Here is an 18,068-nt window from a genome sequence, read left to right on the forward strand (position 1 = left end):
AATCACAGATATAAGCTTATATCTGTAATGTAATTTTAAATTATATTCGTAATTTTAAATTGATAACTTTTAATGATCTTTCTGCAAAACATGCCATTATAATGACAAGTGGTTATTTTTCCTTACTGATATAACTTTAGATATTTTTTATTCAGACATTTTAATTGATATTTTAATATGGGGTACAGGTGTATTCTCAGTGTTATTAACACTGACATGAGGTCGGAAAGCTAAAGTGAAGACAATTTACAAGTGCCACCCCCGGCCTTCAGGTGTTCTCCAAGGCCTCAGAATTTTCAGCTCATCAGGTAAGCGGAACAGCTCTCTTGCCCCTGGACGGGGCCCTGGAGTGCAGGACCTAATGCCGCGCTGGACAAATCAGCAGCATCTCCTCCCCCCTCGCCCCGCCCCTTTCCCCTTACGCCTTTCTGCTTTGGTGGAGGCTGCGGCAGCTGTAAATCCTCGGCTCTGATCCAAGATACAGATTCCAGGTTGGTGAGCAAATCCGTTTTCTGGCCAGCCACCGCTGTCCCCACTAGTACTCAGAAGTTGACGCGCCCTACAGGTTGGTTGGGAGGTTCGCGGTTGGAGGCAGGGCGAGGGAGACCTCTGCAGTTTTGAGTTGACTCAAGTTCAGGAAGAGAGCACAGAAGAGGCACCTTTGGAGCTGGGAGTAGCCTGTGTAAAGATAGTGATAATGAAACCCTGATTCTGGAAGCTGAAGGATGTAGGGGAGGCAGCTCTGAAAGTTTTGATAGGGAATGATGGCAGACCCTGCGGCTGGTGTGGATCCAAAGGTCAGCAGCCCTTCCCCCCCATCTCCAGCCTTTCTGCTCCAGGAAGTGAGCACCGTTTATCCTACCGCCCCCACACACACCCCCCACCCCGGCCCTGGAGGCCCTGACTCCTCCCAGAGGGAGCTGGGAGACGAGCCTTCCGCATTCAGTCTGTGCAAAGGCCGGGCTGGCCCGATAGCCCGGCATTTCCCCTTAGGTAGCAGGGTCGTGCGCGGTTGTTCAAGAAAAAAGACCAAACGAGTGAGCGCTCTCAGTTGCTCAGAATCTATGTAAAACTCCTTGGTTTGCTCGGAGGAGCTTTGACCACTTGGAGCCTCACATCTGGAGCCTCCGTGTGCCGGTCACCTGGAGATGTATGCCATCTGTGGCTGGGCCACTTACTGTCACTTGAAGTGACAGGGCAGTAAAGGAAATGGGGTCCCTTCCCTTTAGGAGCTCATGATACAGATAATTTATCTTTTCATCCTCACCGGGAATGAGCTCAGCGAGATTAGGAACAACATTTAATCTATCAATCAATGAAGACAGAAATGTGTGGTTAGAAGCGTGGGTGCTGCAAACAGAGTGCCTGGGTTCAAACTCTGCCTCTGACACTTAGACCCTGGCTGTGTACCCCCCACCTTTTTCGTTGCGGAGCACAGGCTCCGGAGGCGCAGGCTCAGCGGCCACGGCTCACGGGCCCAGCCGCTCCGCAGCATGTGGGATCTTCCCGGACCGGGGCACGAACCCCTGTCCCCTGCATCGGCAGGCGGACTCTCAACCACTGCGCCACTAGGGAAGCCCCGGAAGCCCCCACACACACACCTTTTGTTTGAGCTCTTTGAGCTTGTTTCTTCCATCTATAAAATGGACAGAGTAATATTTATATTATAGAGTTTTGGTGAGGCTTAAGTGAGGCAGAAGTTTAAACACACAGGAGAGTGCCTGAAAAAATAGTAAATACTCAAATTATTAAGTCATTATTATGGACAGACTCAATGCTTACCTTAAAAAATGCAAAATCAAAACAATTTTTGAAAGAATAGAATAGGGAATAAAATATGTACAAATGCACTATGATAAAGGAGACTATGACTCCTTCTGACATCTCAACAAGTTAAAATTACAGCAGGGTTCAAACGATTAGGAATTACAAGTGGAATATCACAAATGCAGAAAAAAAATGATTAGAATTTTATTATCTAACCTAAAAAAAGACACTCAGTTAATGGATTATCTAACACTCAGGGAGAAGAAAACCTGTGCAGGACAATATTTTAAGAATTTGGAAAGTTATTGAATCATTATAAGTTTTGAATGCATGAGGTAGTGATTTTTTTGAAGTTTTAAAAAAATTTAAAGTATGTTCCAATTCAAATATTTATCGAGTGCTTCCTGCAAAAGGGCAAAAGAGAATTATTTCCTCAGCACAATCTCCACTCATTTATGCATGCAGTTGCCACGTGTTTAGATTTTTATCCTGTTTTCACTGGAACTCCCAGCTCGAGGGCAGTCCCACCCATCTTATATCTAACTTTCATTCTGAGCCCCAGCCTGGCCTAGTGTTATTCTGAAAGCCCTTTTAATATTGAATTGTGAGCTTTCATTCTAAAAGATGCTTCAAATCTACATATCAGTCCATTCTTTGGCCTTCCCCACCCACCCTCCCCCTTTTCTATTTTGCACACTAAATTGCATTTACCTGGGAAGAAGGCTTCTGTGTTTAAGGCAATGTTTCTGAAGCCTTAATGTGCATACGAATTACCTGAGATCTTATTAAAGCGCAGATACTGAATTGGTCTCGGTGAGGCCTAGAGATTCTGCATAAAGAGCTCCACTGGATGCCAGTGAGGCTAGTTAGCAGACCACACGGCCTTTTTCTGGCATCTGCTTCTGATTTAACTGGCCCTAGTCGTGAATTTGGCCTCTTTCATTTGCTAATTTGATCTTCAAGGTTCTTCCCCTTAAGGTCTGGTATCTGCACTCCTCACACAGCCAGACTTATCTTTCTGCCACCCACACTGCTCTTGAGATGTGTCCTTAGTCAGGGACTCTGTTGGCTTTTCTTGTGTCCTCTGGGCTGCGATCAGGAGTAGCTAGTGGTCAAGCCCCTGCTGGCATGTGGGCAGGGCTACGCAAACCCTTTCTAACTGAATGTTAGCTGACTCTGTTCCCCTCGTTCCCTTTCCCAGCCTTAACTTTATACTCTTTAACAAGAGACATCAACTCTTACATAATCTTTTCTCTTCAAGATTCTTTCTCTGCCTTGAATATCTCAAGTAGAGCATTAGATGGAAAAGTACTAGAGAAATATAATAGAGCCACATATATAATTTAAATTTTTCTATTGGCCTTATTAAAATTAGAAGAAGAAATTAGTTAGAAGAAACAGATGAAATTGATTTTAATATATTTAACTCCATACTTCCAAAATATATTTAGAACATGTAATCAATGTAAAAAAATCCATTAATGAAATGTTTTAGATTATTTTTTCTTACCAAATCTTTGAAATCCAGTGTGTGTTTTATACTTAAAATATCTCATTTCCGACTAGCTGCATTTCAAGTGCTCAGTAGCCACCTGTGGCTACCATATTTGACAACACAGTTATTACTTGTGCTTAGAAGATCAAAAAACCAAGCCTCAGTTTTTCTCATTGCATTTCGCATTTCTTCTATTTGGTTTTTGTTAGCTCCAATGAGTTATCATTTACATTTAATAAGTTAGCAATTTTAAGCATACAATTCCATGAGTTTTGACTTGTATATAGTTGTCCAAACAACACAATCATGATATATATAGGGAATTTCTGTCACCCCCCAAATTTTTTTGTGTCCCTTTGCAATTCATCCCCTTCTCACAGCCCTGGGCCCTGGTATCCACTAATCTGATCTCAAATAGTAATGTTTTGTCTTTTTTAGTATTTTGTATAAATGGAATCATACAGCAACTTATCCTTGCTGTCTAGCTTCTTTCACTTTGCATAGTGCTTTTGAGATTTATTTTGTTGTATATATCAGTACAGCCATTTTCTTGGTTGGTAATATTCATTGAGGTCATGTTTTCAGCTCACTCGATCCCCAGCAATGCCCTATACTCACCCTGCTCATCTATGCTGTATCTCACAGACTGTTTTCTTAGTCTGGGACACTTTCTCAGGCCCTTTCTCCTGTAAGGGCTTCTTGTTACTGAGAGGCAATTTGATATTTTTTATCCTACCATGCACTCAGGAGGCGAAAATTGGTGACAGTTACAGGACCTGTTACTAGACTCAATGGTCCAGTCACTTGGGGTGCATAGCCAATGGACACACCAAGTATTTTTGATTAAAGTAGAAGCATTTCTTACTTGTGACCAGTAAGGAGACAGGGAGATAGCTCTCAAAGTACCGTCTTTCCGAACAGCTGGATCAGGGAAGTTTTATGTCTGGGGTACGTGCGTGTTCATGCAAGGGCAAGCATGGCCTTCCATGTAGTACGGGTTTCTCTAGGTTGCCAAAAACTGCAAGCAAGCAGGTGCTTGGCTGTTTGCTTATACTATGATAGCTTGTTGATTGGAATGCACTGTAACCTTTTTGAAACATCTGGTGTTTGGAACTTTATGCAACTTAATGGTTAGTTTCTGCAAAACAAACACACCTTCATTTAACCCCATCCCTTCCCTACTGCTGCCTAGCTGACAGACCTTGTGTTCTTTAATTATGCCCACACTGACCAAGCTGTACATCAGTGTACATCTGCCTTTGCAGGGGGGCCAGACAAAGAAACACTGTGGAATTATATCTGCTCTCAGTCACCCTGTGGCCTATCCTGTACACAAGGGTCACAACTGGGGGCAGGGGTAGTGTGCCTCCAACTAGGCAGTGCATTTGTCAGCTGGCTCTTCTTTGGTGACCCAAACTAGACTCCAGCTAGGCAAACGGAGCATATGGCTTCCAATGAGTAATTCAATACTGGAATAGTAAAAATAAATAAATAAGTAATCTTAAATGTTTTTTAAAAATTATCTGATTTAAGATTGACATATATACACTAATATGTATAAAATAGATAACTATTAAGAACCTGCTGTATAAAAAGTAAATAAATAAAATAAAATTCAGAAAAAATTATGTGATTTAAGACAACAGTAATATAATTTAATGACTGAAAACATTCAAGAATGAGAATAAGATGTTTTTCAGTGGGGACATACATATTAATTCAGCCCAGACAAAAAATAAAGTTAGGGTTAGTTCCAGCATCTTTAGTTGTCTTGTCAGAGAAGCTACTAGCTTTCTTAACAGACCCTTATTTATGCCAGGCACACAGAAACTGCTGGGTGAGGTCCAGCATTCTCACATTGTCCTTAAATGCCATCTTATTAAACCTTGTTATGAATTGAGGTAGTGGATTTTTCTCCTAGGTCCAAAACAAGGAAGAAGATATGAAAGAGGGTGAGAAAGTGATGCATTCATTCTTATACAGATATTTATATAGAGCTATTCATCCACCAGACCCTGCTCTATCCCTATTTCTGGTAAAAATACTGAAGAGGCTCTTTTCCTCATGGTAAGAGGGCAGAGCACTGAAGGACTGAAGAGCAACGACAGTATAAATGTGGTGACAACTAGTTTTTATTGAGACTTTTCTACACATTGGCTCAGATAATTTATCACAAGCATGCTATAAGGGAGGACTTGTTATCAGCAATACACAAAACGTTAAACCACATCTCAGATCAGGAATTACCCCAGTGTTCCAGAACTAGAGACAGAAATTCAGGATTCAGACCTGTGTCTGTGTTACTCCAGTGTCAGTGCCTTCTCTTCTCACCTCACCCTGCCAGGGCAAGGGAAGCAGCCTGAGCCCTGGGGATGTGCCACCAGGAATGAAGCAGAACAGGGCTGGAGAAGGAGCCTACACATAGCTTAGGAAGAGCTGTAGGATGCCTTCAAATGCCAGGAAGAAGGGGACTATTATGCTGAATCAATGCAGCCCAAAAAATGAGACAAGCACCAGTCAGGAGGTGGGTAGAAAGAAGCTGAGCCACTTTGTGACCTGAGCACCCTTGCAGGTGGTGGTGGGGGGGGGGGCATAAAGGAAACATTCTCTTCCTTTAAGGACCAGACAACAACCTGAGGTTTGGATTTGCATAAAACTAGATTATAACCTTTATTTTGTCACTTATTCATTCTGAGAACTTTGGTAATTGAATACCTTTTTAAGAAGTTCACTTTTCACATTTGTAAAATAGGTGTTATTAAACGTATCTTATAGAGTTATTGTGGGGTTGGATTATATCAATATACTACCCGTAAAGAGTTCAGCCATTACCTCACATAAAAAGGGTTCAGAAGATGGTCTCTGATTATTTTCTACCTTCCACTGTTCCTTGAAACAAATACCTGCATGCATATATACTTGCTTGCATTAATGATGATTGTCTTTGCTATGTGTTCAAAAATGGATGTGTTTCTTGCTCTAAGTCTGAATGGTACACCTCCCTGTAGAGTATATACTTCATTCACCGTTATCTCCCCATACCAACTATAGCACTGTGCTTGACTCTTAGATCTCTCCCACAGCATGCCTTGTGTAAAAGCTGTGGGGTTGGGACAACGCTGAACCAGAAGTCACAGGATAGCTTCTCCCTCTTATTTTCCTCTCATTCAATTTTTTTTAATTGAGATATAGTTCACAGACCATAAAATTCATCCTTTAAATGTATACAATTCATTTTTTTGGAAAAATCACAAAGTTTTTCAACGAGCACCACTATCTTATTCCAGAATATTTTCATCATCCCCAAAAGAGGCCCCAGACTCATTAGCAGTTATTTCCCATTCCCTCTCCCACCAACTCTTGACAACCACTAATCTACTTTCCATGTCTATAGGTTTGCCTACTCTAGATATTTCCTATAAATGGAGTTATACAGTGTGTAATCTTTTGTATCTGACTTCACTCACTTAGCAAATGTTTTGAAGGCTCAATCTTGTTATAACATGTATTGATACTTCATTCCTCTTTTTCCTCCATTTTTATACTTTTCTCCTCTTAGCGATTCTAAAATACTTTCCCCAAATGCTATAAGACCTCTTTGTCCCGACCATTCCACCTGCATACCTCTGCCTCAGGTCGTTTTTCTGTGAACTCTCACTAGAACATATGTGGCCTCGACTCTCCCACCTGTCCCCTCTGTCCCCCACACACGGGCACCTTAAGACTCCTGTCAGAGTTTTGGACAGGCCTGGTGAAATCTCTTCTCCCAAAGCACCAGGTCTGTGCCTGACTTTGACGACCTTCACCACTGCCTTTGGTTAAAGTTATGAGGTTTGAGGACAGAGCTTTGAACTAGGACTCTGGACATGATAGGTTTTGCCAACTCTACGTTTATTTTTTTTTTTCTGGTTTAAACTAGTTTAATGAAACAATAATGTCAAGAAACATTTATTGAGCATATACTATATTCAGAGGATTGTCCTGGGTCCTCCAGGAGATACAGTGATAACAAATACATAGTCCAGATACATAGTTCTCAGGGGCTCTCAATCCGAGGGTAGATACACATGAAAACACCTAACCATAATACCAGACAGAATGAATCAGGGGCGGTAGCTGAGGGACAACTTGTAGACATAGTAAACATCCATTGTTTCACCTGCCTACTGTCCCTTCTCTTCTCACAAGTCTCTTGGTTTTCTTTGGGCCACCCCTTTCACTCTCAGTTCACAGTAGAGCTGATTCAACCTCCATGTCCAGGTTTCTTTACCTGTAAAATGGGTATACTGACCCTCCCTAGAAGCATAATTTCTTTTTGAATTTTATTATATTTATTTTTTTATACAGCAGGCTCTTATTAGAACACATCTATGATTTTATAAGATGCGTGATTTTATAAAGTCACTTACTGTCTCTATTTCTTTATCAAGAGGCTAAAAATACTCTTATTTATTCAGAGTTTTCCTACGAGAGATAAAGAAAACAGGGGAATATGATTTCTAAATCACAACTGGTTATACAAGTGTTAATTGTAAAGATATAACATCACCTTATTGTGGTCATTTTTGTTTCTTTGGGTTTTTTTGGGAAGGTGACCATGAGAGATGAAAGGGCTCTGTAAAGAGCTGTTAGAAGGTAGACGTGTCGTCACAATAACTGATATTTTTGATCTTGGAGATTAGATCCTGGAGAGCAATGCCAGCACCATGTGAAAGAGAGGTGAAGGAGCTCATGAGAAAGGTCTAATCATCTATGGAGGGATGAGGAGGTTCTAGAGTTTTCTTCATCAAAAGTTGAGGACCGGGCTTCCCTGGTGGCGCAGTGGTTGGGAGTCCGCCTGCCGATGCAGGGGACACGGGTTTGTGCCCCGATCCGGGAAGATCCCACATGCCGCGGAGCAGCTAGGCCCGTGAGCCATGGCCGCTGAGCCTGCACGTCCGGAGCCTGTGCTCCGCAACAGGAGAGGCCACAACAGTGAGAGGCCAGCGTACCGCAAAAAAAAAAAAAAAAAAAAGTTGAGGACCTGTGTGTTGGACACTGAGCTAGTTCAATAATGTACAAAAGCAGTCTCTGATCTCATGGAGCTTATATTCCAGTGGGAGGATTCAGACAATTAAAGATCCATATTAGGTGGTGATAAGGAAAATCAAGCAGGTAAGTATATTGAGAGTGATGGTGTGGGTGGCCATGCCTTATCTAGGCTTGACAGAGCAAACTCTTCTGATAAAACATGTAAGGAGAGAGTTGAATGAAGTCAGAGAGTCATGCAGATATCAGGGTGAAGGGGCTTCCTTGCAGCAGGAACAGCAAGTGCAAAAATCCTGAGTCAGCAGCATGTTCTGGTGCTTTGAACATTGAGGATGTGTTTTGGTGGGCTGAGAAAAGGTTAAGCAGACAGTGGCCTACCCAAGGCCACTTCTCTCCAGCACATCATTGTCCCTTCATCCAGCAGGAGTAAAAGGAAACCGTGATCATTGCTCTAATGAGAGTGCAAATTGCTGTCTAATGTGAGCAGGGGCAAAGAACATGCTTGAAGTTAGAATGAGAAGCTCTTGTTACCCCAGGTGCTTGACCTGTTTATCCAGAACAGTCAGCCTGCCTCTGCCTGCCTCATTTCTTTTTTGGCCATCTACCCAGGATTCTATACACAAGAAACACCTTAGAAGTCAGGGCTGGGCAGGCAGGAGCCAGGAGAGTGGCTACAATGACTTCAGCAGTCCTGGTGGACATCCAGGATGAAGTGACCTGCCCCATCTGCCTGGAGCTCCTGACAGAACCCCTGAGCATAGACTGTGGACACAGCTTCTGCCAAGCCTGCATCATGGGGAATAGCAAGGAGTTGGGTATTGGCCAAGAAGAGAGCAGCTGTCCTGTGTGCCAGACCAGCTACCAGCCTGGGAACCTGCGGCCCAATCGGCACCTGGCCAACATAGCGGACAGGCTCAGGGATGTGGTGTTGGGCTTGGGGAAGCAGCTGAAGGTGATTCTTTGTGCGCACCATGGAGAGAAACTCCAGCTCTTCTGTAAGGAGGACGGGAAGCTCATTTGTTGGCTGTGTGAGAGGTCCCAGGAGCACCGTGGTCACCACACATTCCTCATGGAGGAGGTTGCCCAGGAGTACCAGGTGGGAGCCCAGATGGAGGGAAGGCAGGTGGGGACAGACTCCTTGGTAGATTACTAACTTTTCTTTATGCTCTAATCTAATTTCTTTGTAGTCCACCTATTTATGTAGAGGATGAGCCTAGAAAAAGCCCCTCTGGCCAAGAGCAGAGACTTTAGCTCTTTCTTGCTGCTCATGATTGGTTCTGCATGAGTAGATGATGCTGCTCGGGGCCAGTAGTGGGCAGAGCAGGTTGAGTTCAGGGGATATGTTGGCAGTGAGAGTAAAGGACTTAATGTGGTTCATGGTCAGGTTCTTTCCCCTGGAGAAAAGAGAATCAGCCTATTCCCAGTGGTTTCTATCCCCTGTTTATAAAAGATAACTTTGACCTTCTCAGTTTTTCATTCCAGGACAGGCATCTCCTGAGGTCAGCATAATAATCTCTCCCCCATTCATTCCATGTCTCTGCACTGAAACAATTTGACACTTGATCCTGCTTGACTTGATGTGTTTCTTCCAGGAGAAGTTCCAGGAGTCTCTGAAGAAGCTGAGGCAAGAGCAGCAGGAAGCTGAGAAACTAACAGCTGTTATCAGAGAGAAGAGGGCATCCTGGAAGGTAAGAGAGGTTCTTCTGAAGGTGTCCTGGGACGGGAATCAGGGCAGGGCATGGGAGCCGAGGGCAAAGGGGACCTAGTTCTGTCTGTTCCCTGACTTAGCTAGAAGAGCTTCCCTTTGCCTCGTCCTTCACTGCAGCCCTTCCAAACAAGGGTATTGTTCTTGGTGCAGAGCCAGGGAGAGAGAAGGGGGAGTTAGAAAATGAACATATCAAAGGGAATCTAGGTTTTTGAAGACAATCATGGGAGAGGAACCATGGCCATTGGCAGCCCTTAATTCCTGATTCTGGACCTTGTTCTATAGTTTCGAGCTCTGAAAGTTGGAAAAATAGGTCATGCACAGGTCGCTCACAATATTGAAAACTGGAAGGGGAGGCTGATGGTGAGTCCTGAGAGGCCAGAGAGGCTGCTTGGAATCTAAGTCCCACCTAGGAATCAAAGTCTCTATCTCAGAAGCCTAGATAAGACAGCCTGGGGCCAACGGTCTGAGAAGAGCTGAAGGGAGAATAGGAGAAAAGAGCAGGTTCTGCAGGACTTACTCCCCCATTTGCTCATTCCCCCCCAGTGAGACCTGCCAGGAAAGCAGTACAGAGCCTGCCTCCCCAACCTCTTATACAGGAGACCCTCAGCTCAACAGACTATCAACCTCTTTCTCTTCCATGTTCCTGAAGAATCAGATGGAACCTGAGAGACACAGGATCCAGAAGCAGTTTGATCAGTTGAGGAGCATCCTGGACAGAGAGGAGCAGCGGCAGCTGAAGAAGCTGGAGGAGGAAGAGAGGAAGGGGCTGAACATCATAGCAGAATCTGAGAGTGAGCTGATCCAGCAGAGCCAGTCCCTGAGAGAGCTCATCTCAGACCTGGAGCGCCGGTGTCAGGGGTCAACAACGGAGCTGCTGCAGGTAGGAATCGCAAAGGAGCCCGAGGTCTGATGGTCAAGGCAAAGAGAGACTAACTTTTCTTCCCTTCTGATGTGGGACTCCTTATCTTGGTGGGGGAAAGAAAAAAATTTCCTTTGACCCTGTAGTGCCTCTTCCCTATTAAACAGTTCAAAGTTCATGGATAAAGCATAGGATAATTAAAAGTACAAATGCTAAAGGAATGTCTCATTTTTATTTCTTATGTATAAAGGATAGTCCAAAAGTTCATTTGATACAATGTAAAAGATCGAGTGATGTTTTACTGCAGCATTTCTCAATCTTGGTACTATTGACCTTTTGGGCTAGAAGATTCTTTGCTGTGAGGGGCTGCCCTGTGCATTGTAGGATGTTTAGCAGCATCCCTGGCCTCTACCGTCTAGATACCAGTAGCATCCCACTAGCTGTGACAACAAAAAAACCCTCCAGACATTGCCAAATGACCCTGGGGAGAACTTATCCTCCCTCCCCCTGTTGAGAATCACTGGCCATTAGGTACCTGCTGTCTCTGATGCCGTGTTGGGATTGGTCAGGTTCTTTTCACTCAGCGTAGTCACAGGTAAACACATACCAAACTCAAGTACTTAGAGATTTTTTATGTAATTACCAGCCCTTCTTTGCTTCACTTTCTTCTCTAGGGCAGAATCATTGAACATGTTGTAATAGAAGTTTGAACAGGACTTTAGAGGCACAAACAATGAGCTCTGGTCTGTGTGTGTATGTATATTGGGAGGGTGCAAGCTGTCAAATCCAAAGAGATCTGATGGAGAGATTTGAACTGAGGTTGAAATCTGAGCAGCTGTTGGCTTCATAGAGTGAATAGTGTGACTATTAAGTTGAAGCAGGATGTACCTTGTGACATTCTGGAACCTTCAGGTTCTTCCTTATTTTCTGTTTGCTTTCTTGCTTTCCTCTTGCTCCCTTTCCTGGTGGAATAATAATTTCTTTACTTATACTTGGGCCCTAGTATTGGGGTCATGGGGTAGTTATTTTCCACCTGTTGGAGCTTTTCCTCATTCACTGCTTCTGGTTTCACAACTTCAGTTTATTCTTGCTTTTTTCTTCATCTTTGATGTTGGGTTGCCCTAATGCTTGCTCCTTCCCCCACTTGTTCTAGCCCCTTTACAAGTCTCTTCAAACTGGAAAAATTGCTTCATAAGTGCAAATGGATCATCAGTTTATATAATAGCTAGTCCAGGCACCTGTCTAGACTCTTCTACCCACTAGTTAGTATGACTACCCAATGGTCATTTTAACTAGAGTGTTACCTCACAGTCAATTTTTCCAGAACTTGCCCATCACAGACACTTCCTCCTTCTCTTTTCCATATCTGTGTGACATTGTTACCCATTAAGATTTGACAGCTGGATGCAAGCCTGCAGCTTTCAAGTTTCAAAATGTGAACCCCTGAGAATAAAGCTAAGAGGAAGAGGCATGAAGTGTCACCCTGATTTGATCATTTGAGTTCCTTATTACAAGTATGTCTTAAGATTGATACAATCCTGGATCCACCTCTACCACTTTACATATTCAAGCCAGTTTGAGTTGTGTTTTTGTCAAGTACAACCCAAAATAGCTCCAATACCATGAAAATAGTTATTCCTATGTTACATAGATCAAACCATTGGCCTTTTCTTCTGCTGCATTGAGGTGTATAGAGCAGAAGTTAGGAAGACCAATTTGGAGGCCATGAGACAATTCTACTCATGAGGCAGGCAGTGGCAGTGATGATGGTAAAGAGCAGTAAGGGTGTGAAATGCACTGACTTGGTCTAAGATGGGATGTCAGGTAGCTTTTACGACAGTACTTTCATTTGGTGACTGGATGCTGGGATCATTGAGGAAGATGGAACAGAAGAGACCTCATGGTTGCAGGAAAGGTAAGTTTTCTTTCAGATATCTTGAATTTGTGGTGCCCGTGGCTTATGTGCTAGGGTATATAAAAGAGATGTAAGCAGAAGTACAGATTTAGGAATCATCAACACTTGTGTGTGTTGAAATCAAGAAAAATACACAAAGTCAGCAAAGGTGGCATAGAGGGTTAGGGGAGGTGGAATTTGAGAAACAACCACATTTATGGCCCTTGTGTCCTCAGCAACCAGAATGTGAGCATCTCGAGGACAGAAGTCAGGACTTAGTCATGTGAGAGCATCTAGAAGCAGGCACAGTGCCTGGCAAATAAAAGGTGAGGTACATATATAACACCACACACACACCCACACACACACACACACACACACTCTGTTGTAAAACTAAAGGTACTAATGAATTGAATCATCTCCTGACATCCCTACATAGGGTGTCAGGGAGAGACTGCTTTGAGTTCTTATCTCTACTTTGTGGCCTCCATATTGGATCATCTCTACCTCTATCATCATGGGGTGGTGAGAATGGGATGAGGGACATGGATGAGGCTGTAGTAGAGGACAAGGCCTATTACCCTTGACTTAACCTGTCTCTTTCTTTCCTAGGATGTGAGTGATGTTGCAAAAAGGTATGTGTAGAACATGACGTGGTTCCCTTGGGTTGACAAAAGACTCCTGTACCCATAGAGTTATCTTGTGGTCAGTAGGAAAGGAAAAAAATCACAAAGCAGGGAAGATTTAGGACTGTGGTGTCTTGAGTTGCTTTTCATGAGAATTTGGGGTCCCCCAAAGTAAAGGGAATGACTTGGTTTCAATGGTAGGAGAATTTGAGTGGCAGAAGGTCACAAATTGGGGCAGTAGTGTTCTCAAGAATCAAGGATTACCATATCACTGACTCCCCACGTGCCTCGTGATGGAACTCCTTTTCCACAAACCTCTGTACCTGCTTCCAGTCCTGATTCTAGTAGTTCATAGCTACCTCAAAATACACAGGGATTTTCTTTGCCCACATACTTTATCAGAGGGAAATTTCCCATTTGCGTTTTTCTCCAAGGTCCAGAAATCAGCTCTTGGGACAGCTGCTTAAATTTCCCTTTCCCCCTTGGCTTTGGAACAGGCCATGCCTTGCTACCTAGTTCTCCTCAGTCTTCCATTTTTCTCAATTCCAGTAAAAACATAGACCTGAGGTCTTGAAAAGAGTGGTTTTGGCCCTGGAACAAAAACATGTTCTCTTCTCTATCACCTACTCTAGAATTTCATTCATCAAGGTGATCCCTAAAGTAGCCCACATACCTGGTACCTTGAAGCGTCTCACAAACACATGACCTATGGAGCCTGTTGTCCCTTTGGAAGTCTTTATTCTCAGTTTGGAGGTGAGGACGTTTCCTTTCTCCAACTGGTGTAACGTTCCCAGAGACCAAGAATCCTAAGAGGCTGTTCTGAAGGTCTTTCTCCCTAGGCCTCTGCAAGACCTTGAGACCTAAATCACAGACTCTTCTAAGGGAGCCCTTCACCTGATACTCTGAAAGCCCTAGCAGCAGGTCCTGATGTCCTGCCTGTCAACACAGATACCTGTAGACCCTCTAAGAGGGTGCTGACATTTTAACTATTTTGTATCTTTTTTAGAGGTAGCAAAAGATTTCCCAGCCATTATTTTATTTAATATTATACAGTCTCTAGGATGCAGAGAAAGAAGGGAAAATTATTATATTTTACAAAACAACAACAAACCAAACAAAGAAACAAAAATGAGGTTTTGAGGGATAAATCCTATCAACATTTTTTTAAATTGATGTATATATAGTTGATTTGCAAGAGTATATTAGTTTCAGATGTACAACATAGTGATTCAATACTTTTATAGATTATACTCCATTTAAAGTTATTTTAAAATATTGGCTATATTCCCTGTTCTGTACAAAAGATATATTCACCCCAGTATTCATCGCAGCACTATTTATGATAACCAAGATGTGGAAGCGACCTAAGTGTCCCTCAACAGATGAATAGATAAGGAAGATGTGGTATATATATATATATATATATATATATATATATATATACACACACACACACACACACACACACACACAGAGAGATACTACACAGCCAATAAAAAAAGAATGAAAATCTTATCAGTGTGTACACAGATGGTGAGAAGCTAGTTTTTAGTCCAGTTCTTCTGGCTCCTATGCCAGAGATCTTTGCAGAATGATGCTAATTTTCTTCAAGAAAGCGTGTTGAAGTTCACCAATGGGCCTGGGAGATGAAGGAGACAGGCGTTAGAGACACCCAAGGTTAGCAGTGTTGAAGATTCATAATATCTGTTCTCTCTAGGAGTGAGTCCTGGACCCTGAAGAAGCCAGAAGCTCTCCCCACCAAGCTGAAGAGTATGTTTCGAGCCCCAGATCTGAAAAAGATGCTGCGAGTGTTTAGAGGTGAGGAGTTCCAGGGAACAGCGTTTGGATGAGTGATCATGGTAATATAGGAAATAAAAAGAATGAAGGGTATGGTTGGTATTTGGGAATAGTGTCAGAGAAAGTGATCAGAGGTGGAGGGACAGAATGTGCTGAAGAGATGCAGGTCATACTGAAGGGGGAATGAAATGGCCAGTTCACATCCTTATAGAATTCCCTGCCACACCTCTCAGCCAGGTAAGGGAGAGACAGCAGACCTGAGACTTATGGTTCTATATAATGTGATTGACTCTTTATCATTACAGAGCTGACAGATGTCCAGAGCTACTGGGGTAAGTAGAAACTCTGGCCTCTTTGAGCTGACATGTTCTTATCCTTGCCAAACATACCCACACACACTCTCGGGTATGGGGTGTTGCTGTTTCCCCCCAGCCCCCCACCACCTAGCTCCAATTCCTCCCACCCATATCCTCACTTCCTCTTCTCAGAGTCATAAGGCCCACATACCCATTCTCATCTGCTGATGCTGTACCTTTCTCCCACAGTGGACATGACTCTGAATCCACACATGGCTAATTTAAATCTCGTCCTGTCTAAGAACCGGAGGCAGGTGAGATTTGTGGGCGCTCAGCTGCCTGGGTCTCATCTGGAAGAACATTATGGCTGTGGTGTCCTGGGCTCTCGGCACTTCTCCTCAGGAAAGCATTACTGGGAGGTAGACGTGTCCAAGAAGACTGACTGGATCCTGGGGGTGTGCAGTGATTCAATGGGACCTATGTTCACTTTCAACCAGTTTGCGAACAATCGGAATGTTTACTCCCGATACCAGCCTCAAAGTGGATACTGGGTGATTGGGTTACATCATAAGCACGAATACAGAGCCTACGAGGAATCGTCCACCTCCTTGCTCCTCTCCATGATGGTGCCCCCTCGCCGAATTGGGGTGTTCTTAGACTATGAGGCCGGCACGGTCTCCTTTTACAATGTCACCAACCACGGCTTCCCCATCTACACCTTCTCTAAGTATTACTTTCCTACCAGCCTTTGTCCGTATTTTAATCCTTGCAACTGTGTAGTCCCGATGACCCTGCGCCGCCCAAGCTCTTGAACTTTCTGCTTTTCCCACCATCTGAGCCGTACCCTCTACTCCAAGGCTCTTCTGCATCTCAGTTTCTCCTTTCTTACCTCCAATTTTCCTGTGTTCTCACTCCTTTCCTGTTGAGCATTTACTCAGTGCTAGAGCTGAGTAACCCGTCGGTGACAGTGAACATCCTTGACAGATTTAATTACAGATCTTAAGATGGGTGAGGGGTAGCTGTCAACATTTTTCTTTTTTTTTTTAAGAAAGAATTGGAACATTTTATTCGAGCCAAATTTGAGGATTATAACCTGGGAAGAGCATCTCAGAAAGCTCAGAACTGTTCCCTCAACATTACCATTAAGCATGGCATTTGGTGGAGATTTTTCTTTGTTGATGTATGGAATCAAATTTAGGAAATTCTCTTCTATTAATTTGATGTCAGTTTTTGTACTGAGTGGAAAGTTGAATTTCAACATATATTGTCGCTGTAGTTATTAAGATGATCACATGTCATTTTTATTCTCTTCTTGGAATACATTGATTTATTTCCATTTTTAAATCTAACACAGATTTCTGGAATAAACCACTATTATTCTTCATGTGCAATACTGGATTTGTTTTTGCTCATACATTGTTTAAGTTTTGTTTTTATCTCTGTTTATGAAAGAAATTGACCTGTAATTTTACATTCTTGTAACGTCGTTGTCAGGTTTTATAAAATGCAATACATGGGGCTTCCCTGGTGGCGCAGTGGTTGAGAGTCCGCCTGCCGATGCAGGGGACACGGGTTCGTGCCCCGGTCCAGGAAGATCCCACATGCCACGGAGCGGCTGGGCCCGTGAGCCATGGCCGCTGAGCCTGCGCGTCCGGAGCCTGTGCTCCGCAACGGGAGAGGCCACAACAGTGAGAGGCCTGCATACCGAAAAAAAAAAAAAAAAAAAAAGGGATACATGGGCAAAGAAATTGCTGTTTTTTGGGAGAAGTATATATAGGATTGAGTGCTAAAATCCATTATAATGTTAATTTGGGTGGCTTTAAATTCAATTTTAAAAAAAGATTCTAACTTCAGTTTTTACTACAAACTTCATGGATCTTAAAAATCTAAGGTAGTGATTGAAAAAAAAAAAATCTAAACACACTGAAGTAAAAACAGGGGAGAAGAGGAAAATGATCAGTCCAATACAGATTTTTCTGTCAGAATGGGAGGAAAATGTAAAAAGAAAATAATCAATATGAAGCACTTTTAGGAAGAGAATGATTTCTTCTAGCTTCTCCATACCTCCTTTTCTTTATGATCAAACATGAACAGCTTGTGCATGAGCGCTTTGCCTTTGGGAGAGGGATGCTATATGCTTTTTGAGCTAACTGTAAAAGAAATTATGATAAGGGGTCTGTAAGGATGGAATGAATATCAAGGAGTTGCATATCAAGATCTGGCTGTCCAGTATGATAGCCAAGAGGCTCCGGTGGCTGTTGAACACTTCAGACATGCCTAGTCTGAATTGAGATGTGCCGTACGTATAAAATACACACCAAATTTTGAAGACTTAGTTCAAAATATAATGTAGGGGCTTCCCTGGTGGCACAGTGATTGAGAGTCCACCTGCTGATGCAGGGGACACGGGTTCGTGCCCCGGTCCGGGAAGATCCCACATGCCATGGAGCAGCTAGGCCCGTGAGCCATGGCCGCTGAGCCTGCGCGTCCGGAGCCTGTGCTCCGCAACGGGAGAGGCCACAACAGTGAGAGGCCCGCGTACCACACACACACACACACAAAAAAAATATATATATATATATAATGTAAAATATCTTA

At 43.2% G+C, this 18,068-nt stretch overlaps 1 protein-coding gene across 2 annotated transcripts; it reads left to right on the forward strand.

The window, feature by feature from the left end:
• Positions 1–529: 529 nt before the first annotated feature.
• Positions 530–16,425, forward strand: TRIM6 (tripartite motif containing 6). 2 transcript variants are annotated; one of them, XM_082628881.1, is made up of 8 exons: positions 530–565; positions 8,900–9,386; positions 9,883–9,978; positions 10,648–10,878; positions 13,364–13,386; positions 15,095–15,195; positions 15,480–15,506; positions 15,720–16,425. In XM_082628881.1, exons 2-8 carry the CDS (start codon positions 8,967–8,969, stop codon positions 16,280–16,282), a joined length of 1,461 nt encoding a protein of 486 aa, XP_082485007.1. In that variant the 5' UTR covers positions 530–565; positions 8,900–8,966; the 3' UTR covers positions 16,283–16,425. The 2 variants fall into 2 exon arrangements, with proteins under 2 accessions (XP_082485007.1, XP_082485006.1); XM_082628880.1 differs by lacking the exon at positions 530–565 and having other exon boundaries at positions 8,891–9,386.
• The last annotated feature ends 1,643 nt before the right edge of the window (positions 16,426–18,068 follow it).

The sequence above is a fragment of the Mesoplodon mirus genome (assembly GCF_964341445.2).
Source record: "Mesoplodon mirus genome assembly, chromosome: 7".
Taxonomy (NCBI): Eukaryota; Metazoa; Chordata; class Mammalia; order Artiodactyla; family Ziphiidae; genus Mesoplodon; species Mesoplodon mirus.

What these genes read in the sequence shown, in the direction of transcription:
- TRIM6 (XM_082628881.1), top strand. Translation starts at nt 8,967, where the DNA reads ATGACTTCAGCAGTCCTGGTGGACATCCAGGATGAAGTGACCTGCCCC. An exon ending in AGGTTGCCCAGGAGTACCAG is followed by an intron (nt 9,387 to 9,882) that starts GTGGGAGCCCAG and finishes TGTTTCTTCCAG; the next exon opens with GAGAAGTTCCAGGAGTCTCT. An exon ending in AGATGTCCAGAGCTACTGGG is followed by an intron (nt 15,507 to 15,719) that starts GTAAGTAGAAAC and finishes TTTCTCCCACAG; the next exon opens with TGGACATGACTCTGAATCCA.